The 25,802-nt window shown below is 39.6% G+C and overlaps 1 protein-coding gene across 1 annotated transcript; it reads right to left on the bottom strand.

Moving 5' to 3' along the window:
* Window positions 1-1,802: 1,802 nt before the first annotated feature.
* slc16a2 (solute carrier family 16 member 2) lies at window positions 1,803-25,802 on the bottom strand. Its single transcript, XM_010732149.3, has 7 exons — window positions 24,764-25,802; window positions 14,819-14,963; window positions 13,961-14,459; window positions 11,438-11,581; window positions 9,448-9,676; window positions 7,007-7,279; window positions 1,803-6,914 (listed from the first exon to the last, which is right to left on the bottom strand). Exons 1-6 carry the CDS (start codon window positions 25,191-25,193, stop codon window positions 7,023-7,025), a joined length of 1,704 nt encoding a protein of 567 aa, XP_010730451.2. The 5' UTR covers window positions 25,194-25,802; the 3' UTR covers window positions 1,803-6,914; window positions 7,007-7,022.

Genomic DNA, 25,802 nt, shown 5'->3' with positions numbered 1-25,802 from the left:
ATATTGTGGTATACTTTTTTATCCATGATGGCATCAATTTTCTCTAAGTCACCTGTTCCTGAGACTGAAATGGCACCCCACACCATATTACTACACCCTCAGTGTATAAATGTTGGCAAGAGATACCCAGTTTCAGGTCTCTCCGTCGAACATACACTATTAACTTGTTGCCAGACTTTTCAAACTTAATACCATTCTTCTTTTGACCATTTCTTGTGTTTCACTCAATATGTTTCTCTTTCAGTAATGGTTTCTTTGCTGCTATTCTTCCAAACAAGTCCTTCTTCACCCAGTTTCCGGCACACAGTTCTTGAAGACACTGTTGCCCATTAGTCATTGTGGTGTTCACCTCGTCATGCAATTCTCAAGACACAGGTCTGACTAATTTTTCAAGGAAAATTACCTAAATCTTCTTATGATGGTTCTATTCTATGGTTTATGGAGCATAATGATGACATTGTCGATATTTAATTCATTTTATGGGTATTTTAATGACCAATTCAACAAAAACAACTGAAACCTCTTAAGCATGCCAAGTGTTGTAATAATTTTGGCCACCACTATTTGTTTGGTTTTGTAGCAGTTTTTTATTGATTGACTGTAAAAGTTGTCTTGTAGGTTGTTTATATATTGGGGATGGGGGAATCAAAAGCCTCTATAGTTGCAAACAAATATTTCCTTAACCACAAAACAATTATGTACCAGGGTTATTAAGATTAAGATATACTACTTTAATTGCAAATGTTTCCATGTTTTTTCAGTTTTGTCTCAATTTGTGTAACTCACAGAAATGAGGAGGTGGGGACCCCTACTGGACAATCTACAGTGTTACATTGAAACAGTGGTTTCCAGCACTGTATGGAGAAATCTATCGGCTTTCATGTGCATCCACAAATATGAAGTATAACGCTGCAGTTGGTACATTTCTACATTTGTACATGCTGTACCAATCAACTCATTGCTTTTATGAACTGTAAGGCAGCTGCATAGGGCTTCAGTATTTACTCAACTTTAAGAAACAGTGTTTTAATCTAAGCTGACACTGCACACATACAACAGAAGCTGAAATTTGTTTAAGGAGCCTTCAAAAAATAACTATTTTAATTATTTTAGAAACAAAAAACAAAAGGAGCCAGAAGCCATGGGTCAGGGTCTTCTGGTGGCAGGTGTGCAGCAGTGCCTTAGTTAAACAGGCCAAAGTTAATTCATAAGGGAATTTATCATGATTACATTTGCATGACCAAACATACTTTCCCCTCACAGTTTAGATTACAATTAGACTTCTATGCTTTAGAGAGATTTCCGTTCAGTGTACAGTGTACAGTATGTGCCCCAGTTAACCCTCATTTATAAAAATAAAAAAAACGACAGCCCCAGGCTCAAAGGCAGACTCAACAAGTGATTTATTCTTTGCTTTGCGATATATACACAATAGTTCCTTGTATGTACATAAAGGACTTTGCTGCTTGGAATTGATTCAGTGAAGCGTGATCTTTAAGGTTCAGCAAATAGAGGAATGGGGAGTCAAGGGAGGACTTAATGCCTCAATGAACAACCATGTTGCTGTGGTGATAATGAGCACAATGTTTTCAAGACACATTCAGTGTGTCCCTAAACTACAGCAAGAGTATTGTGTCTCTCTTCTGACTTGTTTCATTACGTTGCCAGTGTGTTTTTATGCTTTCAAAGAGGTTAATCTCCAACATGTTTGCATGTCAAGTGCAAGTGGAGCAGTTGAGGACTGAAAGTACACAGCTAATAAAAGAGTGACTGGCAATGAAAGCATGTTTGTTTATTTTTTCATATTACATCTTTATTGTTGGTTTAATAGAAAACATGTGCCTGTTTTGATACAGATTCAAAATTACTTTGACAAAAACACAAAAATTATATTAATTTTTTTCTAGCAGCATGACTTAATTTCAGATCTTGCGGCGTCACTGACCTTGTTAGAACATGACTAAAACATGTATTCATATTTTAAAAAAAAAAAGAAAAAAAAAAGTATAGCTTGTGTAGGGAGGCATAGGCTGACAGCTTTAAGAAGAGAAGACAGGCAATAGAGGTTTAACTGCAGCAACCTTACTGGAGGTTAGAGAAGGTAAGTTTAGCAGAGCACTGCACTGAAATATTACTCATATTTCAACATGTAAGGCTGTGGGAAGGCCTGGGCCAAGCGTTGCCCTGGTAACCAAACAGAAATATAAATGAGAATATGTCCTCAGAAAAGGCTGGAATAGTTATAGTTGTGAAAACATGATGCCAGTCAAACAAAATATGCACGAATGATACAGGGTCCCTACAACATATGGAGCATAAAAATGTTTCGACATTATTCAGGAGCAGTAAAAACATTTCCTTCACACATGATTTAAAAATTATGGCCCGTACTGGCAACAGAGTGGAAAAAGTATTCTTGCTGGAAGTGGTCCACGGCAGTGTATGACGAGTCTTTTTGCAAATCATGGCTCAGCTTCACGATATATAGACCTTCATCTATCCTGTTTCGTGTATTGTTTGTATGGTTTCAGGCTAAGGAAAAGCACAGCAGTTAAACTTAAAGCAGAGACTTAGGTCAGAGGAGCAGGTTTCCTGGAAATTCACCAATAGAAATCAGCAGTAAGTCCGAGCACATGTTAAAAGAACTGAAGCCATAGTTAAATATAAAGTGATCAAATAAGTAAATATGACAGATTAACTGTTAATTCATGAAGAAGAAATAACACCAAAGAGTCAAATAGTGCCTGCTAGCGTAATCTTGCCACGTGTAGGACAGTAACTGATATCAGCCTGTCCTTATTTATGTGCCAGTGTGTCTCTCTTTAGCTCTGACTTGCATAATATATGCCGCGTGCAAGCACCAGTAAAGAAAAGCCAAGACAGGAGAGCAATGTTAAGTTTTCACCATTTTGACTTGAAAACAACTACGGCTCCAAAAAGTTCTAATTATAAAAACAATAAAACACGTAGTAGTGTTGATAGTTTATAGTTTAGGTAAGGGGCTTTACCGTAGATTTAGCTGGTCCTGAAACTACTGCAGGCTACAGCCCAGAGTGCTACAGGAGACAAATGCAAACTTGGGAATCCAAGTAAACATTTATCACAGGAAGTGGACCGCAAGCCCAGCGATGCTGCATAGACAAAAAGGACTTTGGCAAGCTGGTTCAGCACACATCATGCAACCATACACATGTACTGTGCCATTCTTCATTCATTCAACTCCTTCACTTTTATATATTAGCTTGATAGTTCTTTCTTTTTCCAGTAGTCTTTAAAACGTGTCATTACACTCACCAACAAATTTTTAAAAAAACAAACAAAAAAAAATTGTCAAAAACAATCTAACAAAATAAAACAGTTTATAATTAAGTTAATTAAAACCTATTACAAAGTATATAAAGTACATATGTTGATACATATCAATTTTCTAGTAAAATGGAGAACTCAGCTGCTTCTAAGCAGAAACTGAATGAGTCTGACTCCAGTGAAATTTAATTAAAAGGCTGTTAAGAGAGATCCAGGAGTGACAATGACTATAGTGAGAACAAATTAAAAAAAAAAAAAAAAAATCAATCAAATAATCAATAATCAAATGAATATTAATCTGAAAAATTCACTATAGCGGCTTTGCAGTTGTGTCTCAAATCTAGTCACTGTTTCTGGTGCATCACAGCTGTTCAGTAAGGCAGATTTGTTTTTTGTAATGCTGTGACCAAAACATCTTGCTTGCACTCCTCATCTCCTCTCCTTCAAATATATCTGTCGGAAAACAACAATGACTAAAAAGATGAAGACATATCCAACATAAAAAAGAAAAAGAAAAAAAAGAAACAAACAACAACATATCAGTTCACAGTCAAAAAAAAAAAAGAGCCGGATACATTTTGTGCATAGAAACACAATCAGCCATTGGTAAACAAAAGGCTGTGGTCCTCCAATATGGCTGGTTCAGCCCTCTGTATCATTCACTTATTCTTTTGCCAGATTGTGAGACTTTCGTGACACAGGCCTCTAGTTTGACAGCAGCAGACTAGTGCAACATGTAAGTAACGATTTCTTTTTTTAGTGGAGATGTAACAGAATTTCAAGGTAGTGCTGTGCAAATGTAATAAAGGTTGCCTCTTTATTTAATTTCTGTAAAAATGTCATCTTTAAATCGCACTCCAAACAATGAAAATCAGCTCTTCAGGCTGTGGGTTATTGATTTTACATGCAGTTCTGCCATTTTGTAGAAAGCATCGGCTGCAATCTTCATCACACAAAAAAATGAAATAAATTAATTAAATAAATTTCACAGTTAACCATTATTAGGTATGGGGGGCATACCTATAAAACAAAGTGCTGTAAAATTAGTCACTTTGAAAGTGATGAGGAGCTGTTTCCTTATTTCTAAATTTGAAATGAGCTCAATGATTTGATCACTGTGCAGGAGCTCAATGTTCAGGTTCATCTGATATAATTTCTTTAGAGGCTGATGAATTTAACTCAAACTTAGCTAGTGTGCCTCTCGCAGCCCGGACTGTAACACTACCTCAGTCAAACTAGAGGCCTATGTTTCTGCTTTCAAACATGCTTTAACAATCGTATGGATCTCCACCATTTATGGTTTAGTATCTCTTTTATCACATTTATATACCTGCATTTCTTCAATCACAGACAGAAATATGAGGCTGCAATAGAGAGGAGCTAATGTGTGAAGATAATGTGAAGGTAGAGATACAGTAAGAGAGGACCGGTGAGGATTAAAAACAAAGAAACAAGTGGATATAAAGGCGAAATAAGCAGGAAGAATAAATCTATAAACTCATAATGCACCAACTGTTAGATTATGGGGAATGGAAGTGTCACATTTCCACAGTTTTGTGGACACTAATGAGAATTCGGAGGAAGCAAGGTTGATTGGAAACAGGTGTTTGGCAGCTTTGTGGCTCTGAGAATGGTTCAGTAACAAACCACTACACAGAACACTGATGCTATAAATTAATGCAGAATGTCAACAGTTTCCACTGGATTGCTGAGGATAGTTTGATTTCTGAGGTATATTTCTGAGGTGTATGTTTCATGTCCAGAACTGTTTGTCCTATAGCATTACCCCCAGCCCACAAAACTATACTCAGCAGTGAGGTTTGTGTAGCTTTGGGGCTGCTGAAGTGTAACACAGAAACTGACTGAACTGGCTGAATTATGGCAGTGAAAGCAAAGAGGAAGATGGACAGAAAGGAATACCACCCGAACACCGGAGCATTTCCTTCCTTACTGTGTACCATGCCCCCCCCTCTGCTATTCAGTTATGCATATAACCACAGAGTGTAACTTGAACAGTCAATTATTGCAGCTCTACTTCACATCTGTTCATTTAAATTCAAGTGTTCAAGAGAACTTGTAATCTAAGAGTACAGAGGTAAGTGGTCCTAATGTTTATGAAACATAACTGCAAACTATCCTATTGAGGAAATATCTCAGTGAGGTTGTGATGTTTTGTTTCATTACTGCCAACACAGTGAGTGACGCTCTCGTGACACAAAACTAAACTAAAGCAGCAAACTGATTGGATTATCTGTGAGATGGCCTGATGAGGACTCAGGTCAACTTAGTAGTCCCCGCTCCTTAGTTTTGTAACGTAGTAGTTTCATATTACTTAACTGCCTCTATCAAAAATGTAGGTGCAGTGCACAGAAGAAAAGTATAGAAAAAAATAATACAAAATGCATTTTCGGAAATTGACGAAAACAATCTATGCTACCGACAGTTTTCACCTAAACAAGTCTACAGTGTGCACACTACAAAAAAAATTTCCAAGCCATAGCAAACACAGTTTCTGCGGATTTGTCTAGCAACCTCTTAAAACTTTACAAGGCCAATAAAAACGGCAGAGTGTGATGATTGGGGGGGGGGATTAAAGCTGTACAGACTCATGAGAAGACTTTAAATCAACTGTAGTGTCAACTTTCATTAATTCAGACAGCACTCTCACAACAACTCACCCCTGCTGACCGTGGCTGCATGCGTTAACCTGCCACATGCTGCAAAATCAGTGACCTATATTAAAACCGTGAATTTAACACTTGACGGCTCATGGCATACGAATCAGTGGAATCAACAGCTGCCACAATACCACATCTGTCTGCCGTGCAGGTTGGCTGGTAGAGAAGTTGAAGTCGTGTTGCTGAAGTTTTAAGACCCTGGGTGTGAATACAGAGTGGTACAGTGTGCGGTTGACTTGAGGTGATTGTGTCTGGTGGCTGATCTCTCAGAAGAATTGTCTGTTGTCTCCTGTGACATTTACAACATTTATGTTTCTCTGTCTCAGTAGAAAACAGCAGAATATATAAAAAAAGCAAACCTGCAAATCACTCAGGATGAGACTGTTACAGCTACACAACTAAATAAAACGCATTGTGTTAAAAAAAAAAACATTAGATGCATGAGGTACTACATAAAGAAAGCATGAATTTATCCCTTCATTAATTCTTACTTTATATGCCTCTTATGTTAATTTGTTTATGTGAAATCTAAAAATAAATCAGTGTATTTTTCACAAAGCTTCAAAAAGCTAAGGGATAAAGGCTGGGAAATCAGAACGTATCAGTTAAAATCTCTTAATTTTTCTCCTCTTGGAGGTTTTTTTTTTTTTTTACTACTTTTACTAAGTCTCCGGATAAAACAATCCTACATGAGACTATGTTGTGCTTATCCTCCTTACACGTGTCCATCATCCTATGCTGAAGTGCGTTCTTTTCGTCCTTTCTGTGGCTTTCAAGCCAGAGCGCCCTTTTCGATTTCTCTCCACACGAAAATAACAAACAGCCATTGAGAGTCCAGGAGGGTGAAAGGTCAGCCAACAGGAAGTCCATGGTTGAGTTAGGAGGAGGGCAATCTAAGGATAAGGAAAAAGGTGCTGGTGGGCTGAATCCCTGGGGGGAAAAGCAAAAGGAAAGTGATATATAAGTAGAAACATGTGTAAATCTACTTATGATCTATACTTAATATGTATAAAATATGTAACCTTTGTATTCTGCGACTCAAATGTGTGTTTCTACATCAGTGTAGCCAGGCAGGATGTCCCCATTGGAGCAGCTCTTGGGCTCCCCTGCTGGTTGGGCGGTGGGCAGCATGTGGGCCGTCGTGGACGTCTCCTCCGGTGACGCTGCTGACTGGCCTCGCTGGAGCCTCCGATGTATCAGGGGCACAAAGAACAGCACCACGCCCCCCACCATAGGAGGAACCCCAGCCAGGGAGAAAGCCACCGTGTAGTTCCCAAAGTAATCATGTAGGAGACCTGGGCAGAGGAGGCAAGAGGACACAGTTCATGTTTAATTTAGTCCTGTCTGCAGAGAGGGAGGGTAAGGTAAAGCAGTGAAATAATCTGAATATCAGGAATTATATCACTCAAACAGATATTTATTTATTTTCATGTGGACCTTAATTCTATAGCTGCTTCACTGCAATAAAGCTTTAAAAACACTTCTATGCCACATTTTCATAGTTAAATATACAGTTGGCTGAATAACCAGTTAAAAGTTAATTTTGAGCCCTGTGTTTGCTTTAGGCAAACAAACTGTATTCCAAGTGAAAAAGCGAGGTCAGTGAGTTTAACACACTGCACCGTACGTTCAACCAGTCAGCTTGTGACAGGAGAGAAGTGGGTGGGGTGCGAGCATACATTGTTACATGCATTCTTGTTCATGTTGTGTACAGAGTGCTAAACAACAGATGATGACACAGTAATAATCCCTTTCAGACTTTGAGAAGCCAAGCTGCTATTATTCAATGGAATCTCATTTCCTTGACAGTCACATTAACTACATGATTTGTTAAACGTCTGCATCAGTATGTCTTTATATGCCAACACAAACGGTGCATTGTTTTGTCTAGTTACTCTCTTAAAGTGACGTATCAAGTACTGTATGCGATTAATTGGAGAAAGGTGAAAAATACCTTTCAGACATAAAAAGAGCAGAAACCCAAGGCAAAAGGTAATGCATGAATGTAAATACTATACAGCTATATTACTACATTTTTTACTGTGGAAGCTAAAAGTCTGAAGTCAAACTCCTGAAAATAATACATAACATTTCATCCACAAATTATTGCTAAAATAGGATTATAGGACCAATATGTAAATCATGGCCAGAATAGTTTATGAAAGTTTAAAGTGTAACTAAATCCCCAAACCATTTTCCAGCTGAAAACCACTGGTATGTGTGTATTTAGTAGTGTTGTTGATCAATTCAGGTCAAAACCATGACATTTTATAGCAAAGTATTTGACTTCAACATATTGTGCTAGAAATATGAATAACAACTTCCCTCTACTGGCTCATCTGGATGTGGATGACATATCTTGTGGCAGCTCCCATAAAACCTTTCGCAACTCTAAAAGACTGCAGAATAAAGCTAACACAAAGAGGCAAAGTGCCTCAAGTGCCTTGGCAACAAAGGCGAATCAATCTTCACAAGCCCCCATATAAAATTCTTTGAGTGACAAGTGGGTGCCATCACAGGTGGCTGGTAGCAGGAGTAGCAGGACTGCCAGAGCCACCACACTAGACTATATCTATTTTTATTTATACAGTCTATGGACTGTGGTTATAATTTAACCACTTGGAAAGTTAACTATACATTTTTGAGGACATTGCAATGTTTATTACACATGCCTGTGCCTCCTATGTCCTGTAAACAATCTTAAGCTAAAATGCTGACCTTGCTCAACAAAAAGAAAGAATGTATACAGCTGCAAGAGTAGTTTTGCAGATTCTTCAGCTGTAGTATACTGTATCACCAGAGAAAAATATCAGTACATTGCTTCCATTCAACATTTTTAAATGTTTTTTTTGTTTTTTTTTTAATGAGGTGGACAAATGTCTCAAACCATTCCTTCTGGGTGCTCCTGCTCCTTCACAAAGTTGATCTGAAATAACAACCTACACAATCTGTGAGTGTACCATTGTAAAATCATTTCAAGTAATGCATAATTAAGTGTGTGGGATGTAAAAGGAATTTGCAAGAGAGAGCACAGGGGTGCCTGAGTCATCAAACTAATGTTCTGCCCTCCGTCCTCTTCTATACACTCCTATTATCAGAGAGTTGAAGTGAAGAATGGCATAGGGGAGAGGGAGGAGGTAGAGGAGACATAAGAGTGTGGAGTACTGGAAGACAACTCCTTGGAGACAGCCTGAAGTTGGCCACATGCCCAAATCTCGCTAAATACAGTCCTCTGTATAATCCATCCTGTCACCCATTTGTCTCGCTCTCTCTTTATTCCCTAGATTTGTTCTATCCTTACTCTGCTAATATTAATCAACTCATTGTGCAAACAACACTTCCAACATCCTAAAATAAGGAGCCAGATCACTGCAAGATGGATTATATGTTATAAATCAGTGCTACAGTATGTTGTGAAAACAAAACAAAACAGGAAAGATAAAAACAAAAGCATGCTTCTCACCAGCAATGGGTGGACCTGCTGTCATGGGAAGAGCCATAAGCCCTAGAAGGTAGCCTATCGCCTGCGAGGCCTGCATGGGGCCAACCAGCTCAAAAGCTATGGGAGCCATCATGGTGAGGAAGCAGCCGTCACAAAGTCCCAGGAACACACACACAACCACCAGGCCCTCGAACACTGAGCACTGTGGAATCATTATGGACATCAGGCCCAGAGCTACGAAGGACACCACCTGAAACAGACAGCGAGGACACGTTAACAAGCTTGTAAGATTTAGACCTTGGATGATCATAGCTACAAGGTGTTTGCTCGTTTTCTGTGTTTGACACTCTAACAGAAATTAGGATCTGTTTTTAGTTTGTTCAATGTATAACCTTGTCATCGCACATAGAGAACTAGCCTCCAGGCCTTATGTCTTTATTGGGATTATTCTGGTACTTCTGCGAAAGAGTATACCCTCGGGCTGCTGAAAATATTTGCTTTTTTAAAACTGTCTTTAATATTGCCTAATAATATTTTAGATCACTGTTAACTGCCTTTCCATAAATGTATTATTTTTTCCATTTCCCAAGTCAGCTTGAGCTGGCAGTTGGCTATAAATATAATTAATACTGTCACGTATACCAAACGTGACAGTATGTGGACATTATAACTAAGATAAAGGAATATAATGAGGAATTTCTTACACATTTCTGTCACATTGTCTAATCTATTAGAAAAAGAGTGCTTTGTGTATTTGTTAAATGCTGCTGTAGACTGCCTGCCTGTTTGTATAAATCACTAAGCTCTGAGTTCATGAGTTCAATATTGTGAAATGTGAAGCAGGGTTCTGTGGTCTGGATAAAAGAATATGTCTTTCCATCTATAAAAGACTGCCTTGCAAGCCAGTGTGTTTTTTTATTATGGCAGCAGGAGAGAAATTATTGAGCAGCAGGCGAGAAACACATTCTCCTTTTCGGTGGAAAACATCATCTTTGCACAATCCAGTGCTAAAGGCATTAGAAACAGTTATTTTTATATTTTAATAACATACAGACTTGCACATTTTCAGCATGCACGTCATGCATTTTCAAGGTTTTAAATTTGAATTGATCTGTCCATGCCTCCCTCTGATGAACAACACGCTTGATTAACATCATCAAGGCTAAGTGTGGTGGTTCTTGCCAACACATCCAATGGATTATGTGTGTTTTTTTGCATTCAGCAGGAAGTGCATACACACTCGCATGAACTGACAAACCCTGTTTGTATTCACCTTTCAAACTACTCTCAATTGCTGTGCTTTTATCCCTTCCATTTTCTCAGGACTGAATCACCCGATACTTTTATCCAGACGGGTAATTTCTATCAACATGAAAGCATCTTTTTATTCTGCTACTCTAGGTGTGAGTGCAAATTAGCATCTGAGTCATGTTCATCTGCAGCCTTATAAGACACCATAAGACACTGAATCATTCAAATTGCAGAAATATAATCTAATGTTGACTTATTCTCACCATATAAAAGCCTAAAAACTGTTAATAGTTAAACCCAAGTCTATTTACTTCTATTTAAAGTTAATGTGCAGACTTTTAATTTGAAAAGTTTAATAAAATAGTACTTTTACTTTTAGTGGCTAGATGCCATGATTGTAGATTACAACCCTTACATTCAACCTCTCCTTCATAGGGAGAAGGAGGAATTGTGGTTGTTGCAAAATTCCAAAAATATGTTAGACACACACACACACATGGGCGGACTGGGACAAAAAAAATCGGCCCTGGCATTTTGGACCAGAGCAGCCCACAACAACCAACAACAAATATATATATATATTCATTATGATTCCTATTTTTAGGTGTTTATACACTAATGAAAGATTATATTCCATTTCTGCTATACTCTGTAAATAGTGCCCCATAAATCTTACACACTGGACCTTTAACTGCCTGAGTTTTACAAAAACATGCAAAACATTAAAGAAGAGGTGAAGTGGCCTCATAAATTTCCTCACCTGCATGTAGATCTTGTTAATACCAGGAATGAGGTCGCCAATCTTGCCAAATGCGAGGCGTCCCACCCCAGATGAAGCACCTATGCAAACCAGGAGAACCCATTCCTTCTGGGTGTCCTTGAACTGCTCCTTCACAAAGTTGATCTGAAACACCGAAGAAGAAAAACAGACATAGTGCTGCATGAGTTTTGGCTAAAGCTACCAATAATGAATGATGTAACAAAGATATCACACAACCTGCTGGGGAACTTTTTCATGTTTTTGTGTTCAATGCCTAAGAAATCAATGAACTCAGCAAATGGGTGTACATTTGGTTGAGCAGAGAAATTGTCCATCTATAACCCTGAAGCCAAAGTCTTACAATAACAAAATGTCTTCATCCACAGATCTCGGGAACAGCAGGACAGGAAGACCCAACACATATAGGTCAGACCCTCCCACTCCCCTAAGTCCTGACCCCCCAAATCAGATCCAAAACATTAAACCGCCCTCTGAAGTCTTTCCTGAACAAGCTGGTCCTTGTGAAATATTTGCTCTGCTTTGAAGGGTTCTACATTCATCAATGGCCATAGGATAGGCATGTTTAGGGACACAGAGAGGCCATACAGGAGAGGTTTCCTGAGGTGGTCGAGTCAATACAAAGGCCGGGGCTGTGTTTACATCTGGGCCCAGGCCTGAAACAACAGGCCTGACAGAGGGAGGCCGGAGCTGGAACATCCGACATCTGGATAGAGGGAGATCAACTTCACAGCTCCACACTGCAGCTTTACACTTCATCCTCATCCTTCACTATCTCACTATCTCACACCAAAGTCGGCCATAGGTCATGTGTAGACTTTGCAAATATGCTTAGAATTTTGGATTCTGTTCATCATGGGAAGCAAAATTACTATACTTTGACTTAGGAGTAATTTCTTCATCAACAGCAGAAAGTCAGGCCTATGCAGTCCAAAATAATGTCAGTGTAACTTCATACATATTGCCAATTGTCTTTTGGGAAGTCAGTAATGCTCCTTTTCCTCTTGGCCACAGGAGGGGCGTTTTTGTGGTTGATTGACAGCAACTGGCAGGCTAAGCCCCAGCAGGGGAATGACACACAAAGTAAACAAACTTGTTCAAGAGCTTACAGGCCACCAGTTTGTTGCTAGCAGTGTTCTAAAGAGTAAGAACAAACCATCTAAACAGAGTGAAGTGCTGTTTAATGTGCCATTTAGCAACCTAGTCTGCAAACTCATAACCTTGCGAGCCTCCTGGACTTGCAAGATCACAAAATCTGGCCAGACTTCAAGCTATGTGTTTGTGTCCATGGTTATAGACCAATTAGCGTCCTATAAGGAACTGGAAGCAGCTACGGCATGAGCTACAAGATTTAATGCTAGGTTACATGAAAACAATGGCAACAGCTAAAAGGGTTAGCGATTTCAGAACTGTAGAGTAGAGTTTTCTTCACAGAAAAAAAGAGAATGGCAGTGAAAGCTTTTCTTGACTGTTCTTCTGACTGGCTTTCTTTGATTAACCCTAATGTTTAACTATAATTTAGTGGTTTATAAGTGAAGTGTAGGAACTACACTGCAGACTGCAGTCTCTGTTAACAGTAAAAGACAGACAAATGGATCCATGTTATGAAAGCTTGTCTCCTTTGAAACATCTGTAACCTCACTGCACTGCATTATTATAAATGAGAATGTACTGGTCATTGGATTCATCTCGTTGGCCTTGTTCTTGCTGTCTAACGATTAAATATGAGTTATCCTGGTCATTCATATTAAAAAAACAACAACATCAACAACAAAACAACACGAATATCACATAACATCTAATATAAATTCATTACGTAGACTGACATTGACTTCCAGCATCCCCACATACAAAGTAAGATCAGTTTACGAAGTTTACACTTCACTTTGAGCATTTTAACTGCCACTGTTATATGGCCTAGTATTAATGGTAGTATGTATCTGATATGATGCTAATTAAATGGTATATTCAGATTATATGGTAAATCAAATGCAACCCTTCCTTCCTTCTCCAATTTACACACTTTTTAAGCAATGTGCCGCCCTCAAGAAAAAATGCATGAAAAACACTATTTATAAGTATGTTTTTCAAAGTTTCTTGATGAAGAAGAATCTGATGGTGCAATCTGATGGAACGGCCCAGATAATGTCCCTGTGTAGCAGGCTGCTTTTAGGTTAATCAGCTCAGTCAGTGTGACTGTCTACCTATGACAGAGCAGTCTTTATGCAAATATAAAAGAAGCGATTTAACAGACCATAGGTAGATAGATCATGCATGTGATTATACAACTCTGACTAATCAACACCATAATTGCTGTTTATGCAACCCTATATAATGACCCTATATAATAACCCTATATCATTCCATATTAGGTAATGTTTTAGCCCATTTGCAAGAAACTAACAGAAGAGTTACTGAACTTCAGAAATTGAGATTTCTACTTTTGACAACTTAATGCAGGTGCAAACACACAATGTTCACTTACAATCTGACTATTGTTCTTACCAGATGGATATATGGTACGAAGTAACCCAATACAGCTGTGGCTACTCCAAATGCCCATACTCGGTATGTCACGATGTGAAAAACACGCAGGTTGAAGTATTTCCTGACCCCACTTAAGATCCTGTTCCATTGGCTTCCCCCCTGAGCAGTGGCCCCCGGCTGGGTTTGGGGATTGGCAGGACCAGGACCCATGCCTGGTGGTCCCATGCCTCCTCCAGCAGGCAGTAAAGGTTTGAACAACAGTGCCAGCAGTGCCTGGACTAGCATGAAGAGGCTGAGGATCTGAAAGGTTCTGCTGAGGCCCAGAGGTTCAACGACTTTGTTGAGGAACACCGGGAGACCCATGGAGAACAGACTAGCACCGGCCGTCACCACACCGTTGGCCAGGCCCAGGCGCTGGCGAAAGTAGTGGCCGAGGATGACCAACGAGGGCTGGAAGGCGAATGAGGAGCCACAGCCGAACAGTATGCCATATGTGAAATAGCGAAGGCTTAGGGAGCTGCAATAGAGAGTAAAAAGAAAAGAGGAGGATTTATTGATTTATTATTTCCATTTCATCATTAATCAATGTATAAACTGATTATACAAAAAAGCAACAAAAATGATTAGACTCATTTAGGAAACAGGTTGCAGTTAAACAAAGAGACGGGATAAAATCTTGGTTGTTGAGCATCGGATGGGTTCTTTTTTCTTTCAGATGGTTCAAAAACATTTTAAACATCCTTCTGATTCCTTTAGGACACTGGTAACTGTACTAAAGTAGTATTCTCTGTGCTCTGTGCCTAAAATATAACTGTAATACATCAAAGGCACAAACTGAGGCTAGAACAAGAGATCACTTTAATAAATGTAGCTTACTTTGCAAAAGATGTACTGAGCAGCCCTATAAAAGCCACTGCTGCGCCACTGACAGCTGTCTTCCTACAGCCGAAGCGGTCTGTGAACATGCTGACCACAGGTGAACAGAAGAAGATCATGCCCATGGCCAGGGCCCCGACCCAGGCTGGAGATGAAGTAGAAAGTAGACAGAATTCACAATCAGAAACATGTGGAAACTCTAAATGTTGTAGCTATCACTTAAAACTAACCATTGCAACCATTTGTGCACCACGCAAGGATCAAAGCCCATGTAATATGAAATGCACTATGTGCTGCATGTGAGGGAATTTTATATTATAGCATGGGGATAAGACAGTGTCAAGAATATGTCTCGAGGATACAGTAGGGATAGTTTTAGTGTAGTATTAGAAGACTCGGTTGTGTCTCTCCCTGGAAACAACAAATAAATAATGTAGTAGCCTGTACAGAGTCAAATAACAATGTCAGACCACTAGGGGTAAACATGTTTCCTTGATTGGAGACTAATGAACAATTGGCTAATACATTTTACTGTAGATACATTGAGTATGACCATTTATGCATATAGAGTAGTTGCATCACCGTCCTGAGGGCTTATAGACGTGCCAAAGATGACAGCTTCTTCAGAATTGAAACAGCAACATGTCTTGACAAGTCTATTGACAAATCCTCGATTCTCCTTGATGAAATTTCAACACAACTGACATACAGTAAAATCTATGAGGATAAATGATTCCCTCTTCCTGCATGGAAACAAAACAACAACTGATTTTTATCATGCGGAATCTTTCAACGGTTTCTACAGTTTTGTAAATGCACATCATACGCAGCTGAAGAATTTGCCTTTTAGCAACTTTGTAATCATTCATAGTCCAACAACATACTGCTCCACTTGAAATTGAGAGCAGGAAAGACACGTGACAGAAGAAGGATGAGAAAACAGGATGGTTCTTTTATAATCTTAGAATATATTCTTATTTTTGCAGATGGAAGACAGTGTGGGCAAAATTAAAAAGGCATCACTGAGCAACAAGACCTTTAGACACTGATGAACTTCTATACTGTTTGCACAGCTGTGATCTTACTGGAGCCAAAGTTAGACGTGCGTTACGTGATGAATCTTGTACACGCACATTTAAGTGTCATATTTGTAGAAGCTTTGAAAAACTAAAAGCCTTTGTATGCACTCGTTTGTCCTGGAAATTTCTCTCTCTGTGTGACACCACCCGATGTGATTTGCTATTGATATGAATTTATGTAACTTCTTTATTGTGTTTTTACTTTCCTCATGTACACCAGAAACAATCTATAAGATTTCTCATGGTGATTAAACAGATCAAAAAGTGGATCAAAGTGGCTAGCTGTGGTCTGTGGTGTAATATCCATCCAGTGTTAAAACATAACGAGCCAGAATGATTCAACAGAGACACTGCGTACCCTGAAGTGCAAACAAACAAATGTCTGGGTCGAGTGTCCTGGGGAGCAAAGGTAGCTTTAATGTCTACCATGGTGTCTGTGTTGTGGGTTACACTGATCTGAACAGCTCAATAAGAATGGGACCAGAGGGCTAAACGGGTGGATGGACTGGTTTACTGCTTAAACACACGTACACACACACACACACACATACACACACACATTAGTGTGAAACTGAACTCTAGAGCTCATTGTAAAAAGAGTCTTTGTTGTAGAGGTTGACCTATACATTCTGTACATACTGTACATGTATATACTTGCCGGTACACAGTGTACACTAACAAGGACAACATTTGTATAGGCAAAGGGTGGGATTGCATTCTAATTGTTTATTTATCTAAATGGGGAGGTGGATCCTGTTCATTGAGTTTCATCTGGAGGCACATGGCAGAGACATAAGTGGATGTCAATGGGGGAAACAAATTTGGCTTAACTACAGTATTAAATTTGAAATGGTTGTCTTACATTGACCATTTCAACTAAAACTATATATTGACATATATAGTACTGAGAGAAAACAAAGGCAAAGTTGAGATCAGATTAACCCACTTTACTTAATAAGCCAAGGAGTTCGGGTTTAGCTTCCCTAGACTTAGTATTACAACTGCACCATGTTGCACCACTGATCTAAATAGCTAACATACACACCCCCTAAGAGGCTCAGTGTGCTTGTCAGATTGTCTAATGGTGCCTGAACCGCTCAACCCCACAACTTCCCCAATTTGTCTCTGTGAAATATTGTGGAAACATCTGTTTTTAGCTGTTAAATGCTTCACTTCGTTCACAAGCTAGTTGATTTACTTTACTGCGACTCCTGAGGGGACTTGCAGAGTTGGGTTATAATTCTCAGTTTGTTTGGTTTTATGACTGATCAAGCAAATAAAGTTGAGCAAAAACAAATTATTTCAATCTGTTTAGCATCAAATTAAGTTTGCCCTGAAGGGAAAACATACAGTATGGCTTTCCAGTATGGAAGTAACAGTAATAATTTCTCTAGTTACAGTAGAGCTTCTGTGCAGATGACATAACATCTGCTATAGGGGATGTCGTTTAGCTCAGTTGGTAGAGCAACCACTTATGTTGCACAAATCTTTAATGGTTAAGAGTGCACACTAACCAAAAATCATAACAAAGAGGAGCTATAAAAAGACACATTATGGGGCAGTGTTTAGCTCAGTTGGTAGAGCATCCGCCCCATGTACAATGGCTCAGTCCTTGCCGCGGCAGCCCAGGGTTCATATCCGACCTGTGGCTCTTTCCTGCATGTCATTTCCCATCTCTCTCTCCCCACATCCCTGTCACTCTTCAGCTGTCTCTATGGAAAATAAAGCTTTAGGGAGATGAAGACTGGCTTGATGGTGGCGCTAAGAGAAAGGTAGTCAATAAATTACCCCTATGACTATAGCGGCATCGCAATTCAGTGGCAGGATCTTAAAAGTGATCCATGGAAACATAAATAAAAAATGTAAGGACATATGTGCATAGCCTTCAAAACTACCCATCCAAAAATAAGAAATTGAAAAATTTAGAACAAAACTCCTGACAGAATCAGGTCAGGTTTAGTTTGGGTTGGGTTGCAGTCAAGTACCTGGAATCTAAGAAATGCACGTCCACGTGGTTTTATGCTTCGACTATTGGAATTACTTTTGCCTTCACTGGTTTTTCTCCAACTTTTCATACCACTTCTTATTGATGTTGCTGTCACTTCGGAGATATCAATCTATCACTAGCTCCACTTTGTGCTCCTTGTACATTACCACATGTCCAGTTGGTTTGTCAGGAGAGATCAGTCATTCTCAACCACCCACTGCGGTGTCTCCCATCTGGACTTAATATGGCTGTAATATGTATGCTGTTTCCACCAGTATCTTGCACACACTCTCTTACACAGTTCATCCTCTGAAGCCCACAGAATTTTAAAACTTTTTACAGTGAATCATGTTGGTCAGTCAGGGCTCTGATTGCTCTTTCCAGTTGTAGGTTTTGGCATACGGTTTTTTCCTATGTGCTCCTCCAGTACTACATTTTTGGCTCTAGATGGATCCACAGGTTAGATGCTTCCCTGTACAAATAGGCATTTGTTTCCCTAACAAAAGGACTGGGTAGTTGGATTACAGAAAAAAGATAGAAACTTCCCTGATTGGATATACAGTATTACAGTGAGACAGGACAACAGAGCCAGTATAGAGGAATGTGGAGAGACAAAACAAGAGAACACTACATAGGTTAATCTTGACCTACTCCTTTGATTATCCACGCCCTCAACCCTATACCCAGTTTCGAGTCAAAAATAGTTCAGAAAATGAAAAATGTATAACTGGAGGCAGCAACAATCCGTCCCTTACACTGATAACGTTGATGGTTTGTTACAAAATTACTTTACCCAAGCCTGCATCCACAGGCTTCCTTGACAGGAACATGATTGCAGTCTTCAGGGTAAACTGCTCGAAAGAACATTGAACACACTGTGTAACTGTTTAAAAATAAAAGCACATTACCTTCAGCATACAGTGCAACCTACAATCAGAGGCTAAAAGCAACAACAATAGATACATGTGTCATTCTTCCTTTCTCTCCTCTCTTCTAACCAACCACACCTCCAAAACCCCCATTTCCCCACAGCCCTGGCACAAGCAAAGGTCTGTGAATAGACTGTGTGGAGTGTACTCATTATGGACGATTGGGTCTGAACACTAGCAGACAAAAGAAAAAGAACACAGCAAGGGAGACTGAAGAAAAATGAAAATGAAAAGATGAGTGAGTGGGAGTGTGTGTGTGTGTGTGTGTGTGTGTGTGTGTGTGGTGTTAGGGGGGGTGGGCTTAACAAGCTTTCCTCTCTTTGTGTGATGGATGTAGTTTGACAACCAGAGAGACTGAGAGACTCCATAGGACCCATCTGTATGTTGGAGGAACAATATTTGTGTTCTTCTGTTAAAAGCAAGAAACACTGGCCATTTAATGCACCAGTCCTTTGCTTAGCTTGGATTACATCATGCATAACAGTGATTTCGGGATATCCTTTGTTTGTGAACATTTTCATCACTTATGTAATGTTGTTGTTGTCTAATGACAGGATAAAACCAAATCAATGCATCATATTCACATACATTCCTGAATATGTGTCTACTTTTTCAATCATCCAAGATGAGTTCAATATATTAATAAATATCCTGCATGCCAAACAAACCACCTTTCCCATTGCTTGCACTGACACTGAGTCATTCAGTCCTTTTCATAACAACACTGATATTTACATATACATTCACATAGTCGTGATGGAAAAATTTCCTCAACGCTGCATTTATAACACAGAGCCAAGATTACAGTGCGATTAAGTTCCCAGAAAGTTTACTCAGAGCTTTGTTGTGTGTGCCCTAAACTTCAAGACACTGGATTTGAAATGAAACAATGACACTAAAGTACCAACTTTCAGTTTAAATCGGATGGTGTTAACATTCCTATCAGATTACTGGTGCAGGAATTATAACTCTTTAGCCCCTCAGTTTCAGTGGGCAGAAAGTCAGAAGTACTTTCAAAGAATATTCTTCACAGCATGCCTGACTAAAAAGTTTTCAATGTTTCAGCAGTACCAATAAAATGTTTAAATTTATGAGAGTTATACCTCTAAACCTAGGCAGATAAAATCAAATTGATTTGTCAAGTGCTGCGTACTTGACAAGTCAGCCCTGTAAGTTGAAATAAATAATCATTGTTTCCTTTCGTGCCAAACATGTCAGTGTCCAAATGCTTTCTGATGTCATCCTTTGCAGCAAACATGATTTCCCTTGAACACAGAAGGAAATATTCCATCAACTAAACAATGCAACATATTGTCCTGGGTATTCTCAGTCGAAATAACAATAGACATACCTATTTCTGTAACATTAATGGAAATGCCAAGGTATACTTTGTCAGGAAGCCTATTCCCATAAGCCACGTTAATTATCCTTAGCGGATGCTAGAGTTGCCGATGTCTTGTTCAGTGACGTACATAGTCATCTCAAATGAAAAACACAGACACTAACAGATAGTATTTTACTGTATCTTAGAAATGAGTTAAACACTTATGTTGCACAAATGTTTAATGGTTAAGAGTGCACACTAACAAAAAATCATAACAAAGAGGAGCTATAAAAAGACATTATGGGACGGTGTTTAGCTAAGTTGGCAGAGCAGCCGCCCCACATGCGAAGGCTCAGTCCTTACTGCAGAAGCCCAGGGTTCGAATCCGACCTGTGGCTCTTTCCCACATGTCATTCCCCATGTCTCTCTCACACATTATTAATGGCTAAGTGCTACTGACATGTTAGCTCTGTGTGGTTAAGTTCCCCTAAACATACTGTATCTGATATATTCCAAACTATGAGCTGTGTTTACTGCAAATGTTTTAGCTGAATCCTCACTATGATAATTAAATCTTCAACAGACAAGAAACACAAGCTGATTGAGTTGTTTATTAGTACTAGTTGTTTATTAGTACTAGTTATATCATACTCCAGGCTTCCGTGCAAACTGCCTGTGTTGACACTATCAATAACTGAAGGATATGTTTTGCAGAGAGTACAGTGACATGCAAGTATAGCAGCTTACATAATTTGTGATGGTGGGATTTCTCAGAGCATGTTTTTCTAATAGTTAATACCATATGTCCCTAACACGCTTGCCTCTAGTTGTGAAAAAGATGATGATACTACCCGCTCCTTCATGGTGGTAAGTAAGATTTCATGTTCTTTTTCCTTCACTATTTCCATGTGCCACTTCTGGAATACAATGTTAAAATGAACCCACATTCAACAATAACAGTCAATCCATTGGCTTCACATGTATGTACCGGTTTGACTGTGTGGAGACTTAAGAGACTCTGATCCAACCTAAACCCAATCCCCTGCCCTCTGGAATGCCAAAAATGCCACAGGACTCCCTGATCTGCCAACCTGGGATTTCCAGCTACCCTGGAGATGCTGGTAAAATCTGGGACAGCACAGCTACAATAGACCAGTGCACAGAGCAGTATGCTAATGAATGGAGAAGTTGCAACAACATAGACACCTGCTTGAATCACGACTGAGTATTCTGTTTACTGATGCTGATAGTTGATTCTCATCTTTAAGAACTATCAGCCTCTCAATGTTGATCACATCTGATATGATGGAAGACCACAACTAAAGAAATACAGAAATGTAACATAAGACTAGCCTAAAAGATCCCGGAGTTTCCCCCAAAACTTAAAGGTTAAATGCAACATTGTCCTTTACAAAAGTGCTAATTCTATATTATGATCAAAAACATATCTTAACATTTGAACACACTTCAGCAACTATGGAAATTTTATAAAACACATCCTGATCTCTAACTAGTTTTACTTATTTGACAGAAATGCTGTAAGCTTACTGCATTCACTGTCTGAGCTGTTCTGAACTACTGTGTATAATTTAGTGTGTTTCAGTGTTTAAGTGTGGCACAGATGTCCCTTGTAGTCTTCTGATATCTTTCCATTTTCCCACTTGGGTTGTTAAAAGCCTGATTTCCTATGTGCAAGACTGGGCTTACGAGCCCATTTGTGCTATGTGCATGTTATTTATACATCATCAGTGTCTTTTCGACATTTAATGGAAAACTCTCCTAACATTCAAATGCAGCTGTCTGTAAGATTTAGAGAGACTGGATGTCAGACTGGAATTAAAGTGGGGGGGGAGTCTGCTTTAGTGAAGGAGCAGCTCCACTAATATAGTCTGTGTTGCAGCATTACTTTGCTTTCGTACAAGAGTTAGAAATTCTCCAAAAAAAAAAATAAGATCAAGAATAACTGAATTAGTGTGTTTTCTTGGTCTCATCAAAGTCTTCCTATTGATCTGTTTCACACTAGTGCCAATGGAAATCATTTCGAGGATGAATGAAAAATGAATCACTCGCTCTCTCAGTCTCTTTCTTCCGCCCCTTCACACACATTCACAGTCTTTTGCACAAAATCTGCTGCTTGAACTTCTCTCCTACGTTCAATCACACATCACGTCTTGAGGGGCTCACTCCCACTGATTTTTTTTTTGTTTTCAAATCTTCAAAGAATGTACTTTTGGATACTTCACTCAGTACACACCTTGACACACAGAAGTTTTGTACTGCTGTGGCCACAACAGGAATGAAACCTCTGACCGTGCCATGTTGTAATCATTGAGCAAAACAACACCATCTGTAACTCATAACCCACTCACCTTTCTTAAAAGAGGCTGTTCTGATCCCCCGCCTTGACTCCTGACTGATTTGGAAATCTCTTGTTTACCCCTCAAGGCTTAATAAATGTCCACTATAATAATAATAATATTTTTTAAAACTAATGATAGTATCATAACAAGATTTAAACACATCTCAGTTTTTTTCTTTATGATAATGCAATTTATTGCTGAGAAAGTACTCTGACATGTTGTTTTAAGATGTTCTACACATGTGAATCTAACTTTGACTGACTTCAGTCTGGATAGGTATAAAAGGAGCCTTTACAACTGTGGGAATTAGAGTTAAGCTGTTCCCCTCTGTTCCGTTCTGTTGCTGGGGGAAAAAAGGTCAGGACTCAGCATACTGGCTTAATCCTTTCACATGTGAGAACGAGCAGGAATCAAATCCAAGGAATGGCTGGAGATGAAATCCTTATCAAGCCATAAAAAACAGGGAAAACTAAATAGAAATACCTTGTTAGCAACGGCTCTTTGCTGAATGTAACACACACTGTAACTAATATATCTGGTTTTAGACAACTCTTGAAAAGTTAACTATCTATCAGACTGTATACGTCTTCAGGCCTGGTGCGTTCTCAGGCTTTCTGTCACACAAAACCTGACAGCAATGTGATACCTCACACACTAGTCACAGCAATTTACTTCACATAAATTAGAGAAGACAAGGTGCAAGATGCCATTAAAGATATTGACCTGTGCTTAGACGAACAATTTAAGCAAACCTAATCAAGTCGGAGCCTTTGATTTCTCCTCCTCTGTAACTTTCTCATAGCTAAAAGGGTTGAATTTGTTCCAGGGAACAGTCTTAGAACCATAATCCCTTCCCACATCCTGACCTTTACCTTTTCTGGTGATTGTGGGACTTGACAGGAAGTTACATGCTACTTCCCCTCTTCAAAAAACATTTCTTTACACTAAAATCCAGGCAGACCATTTCACAGTTTTACCAATGCGTACAGAACAAGTAGTTCCTTGAGTGGCGTAGCTGTTAATGTGATTAACAACCTCAAAGCTAGACTATTTAACACAATCAAGGGACTGACCCTCAGGAGATGAAAACCCCAGAGATGCTTCACTGAAATTAAATTGGATGCTGACTGTAAATTTCAGGGCTTGAGCACAAAATTTCCACTATGATTACAAGCAAAAGCAAAAAAAATGTCAGTTTCCTGTTAACTTATAATGGAGCGCCAGCAGGCACGGGAAGTCTTTACAACCTTTGTTTTTAAACATCATCTAATTATCTGCATGAAACAAGGCTAAACTGTCTCATTCCTTCAAAGTAACATAACTGATTTCTTTATTAAGATGTATCTTCCTGTCTGCTAATAGAGCTGTATCATGGTCAAGTTCGCGCTAGAAATGAGTCAACATTCACTAGTTAAAACTTGTGATATAATCCCCAACAGAGTGGTTTAAAGTGAAGTATGCAAGGCGACAGAGGGGGTGAACAATGGCCCTTATTCTGGTTACGAGAGAATAAGTGGTCAACAGCAGCTTAATTGTAACAAATTAATAATGATTACTAGAATTACTCACAGGTTCACAGACTGTAGTACATCTACTACTACATCAACTGTGCAGTACACATACATCTGTAGTATATTTATATAACATTCAGCCTGCAAGGGAAATGCTTTATCAAAGGGCCATTTATAATATTAATAAAGACTATCAAGGACACAGAAAAGGTCCCTAGGGCACTAAATAACACAGACACTATAAAAACAGTAAATGCATGGCAACATACAAAATTCAACTTCATAAAGAAGAAGTCAGCAAACTGCACACACACTGACTCCACAGTCAGGAGTAGTATTTGTGACAAATTGAAGTGGACTTGCAGCAGCTATGGTGTTACAATAACAGTGGTTATTGAATACACAGCTGGTTAGTAAGACGCATGTTTTGCATTTGACACAAGTCCTCTCAAAACATGCAATGACCAACTCAAACCAGAAGAGAAATAACATGCAGGCTGCAGAAATATATTAGTGAGGCACGTATGTAACTTAACACTGTGCCCTTTAAGTGAAGGGTAAACCCACTTGAACTCTGACAGACTGTTGCATGCGTTTGCAACATACCAACCTAAACATTATAACTATTAATCTGATGTTACATGAAAATTAGACTTTCTAATGACACTCGTCCACTTGAGATCCAACTTTCATCATCTTTTAGTATTATTTTAACATCCAGGATAAATACTTCCATCCCATTATCAGGTACTCACCCACTTTGAATTGAGACGTCTTGTCGTCTGGGTTTGCATGCTCCTTTACCAGCATCATATGCAGGATGCCGAAAGAGTTTTGAATCCCGAAAATCGATCCATTGCACCAGGTGGCTGCAAACACCACAAGCCAGCCGTAACCCCCCTCGGGTGGGACAAATCCGGCGCCGTGGCCGTGCGTGTCCACCTGGACTCCCGCTTCAGATTCAGAAGCCGGGGAGAGGGGCGGCTTGCACCCGGCCTCGATCAGCTGCACGGCACTGTCTTCTTGCACGATTTTACACTCGCTGCCAGCAGCCTGGTCATCTTTGCTCTTGTCTTCTTCTTGGGGAGCATCTCTTTGCTCCATCCGAGAATCTGCAGCTGGCTGCTCCGTCCGGGAATCTCCACCGGACGGCTGCGCTTGATTGTCTAACCCGTTGATCCCCATGCTGTCTGGTCTGGTGGAGAGGTTACTGTGGACTCTTGGCGCACAGGCATGAGATATAGGTCACTGACATAAGCGGGTCGATTTGAATAACAGATTTGATTGGCTATCTGTCAAAATGTGCAAGTCCCTTATTGACGGACAAGCCTCTTACATGCTGCTCGTAGCCCAAGTCTGAGCGTCAACTTCAGCGAATAAACCACAACCTGCACACGTTAAACATGTCATTCTGGTCGGAGATCTCCTTTTTCCAGGAAATAGCAGGCACCGCCTATGAGTCGTTTAAATGCACGCCTGTGTGTCTCGTCTATGAGCAGCTTATAGAGACTAAAAACCATGTATTTACTTTTGCTGGTTTCCCTGCTTCGGTGCCAAATACGGATCATCAACCTGTGAAAAACGTCCGCTCAGCCTCGACACCGTGTCGTCTTGTCACGCAGTCTGCACACGGTACGTGACATCCCCCGGTGATTAAACGGGATCAGGCGGTTCTCCTCTTTCATCTGATAGCTTTCCACGGTATAAATATGAAATAGGTAGGCCCGTATGGGTCTCAGATGTTGGCTCGGCACTGAAGTGTCAACACAGAGCTACGGCCGTCATTCAACAGCT

The sequence above is a fragment of the Larimichthys crocea genome, chromosome I, assembly GCF_000972845.2.
Source record: "Larimichthys crocea isolate SSNF chromosome I, L_crocea_2.0, whole genome shotgun sequence".
Lineage (NCBI taxonomy): Eukaryota > Metazoa > Chordata > Actinopteri > Sciaenidae > Larimichthys > Larimichthys crocea.
Note: the sequence above shows the minus strand (reverse complement) of the source record. Positions and strands in the feature narration are given on the sequence as shown.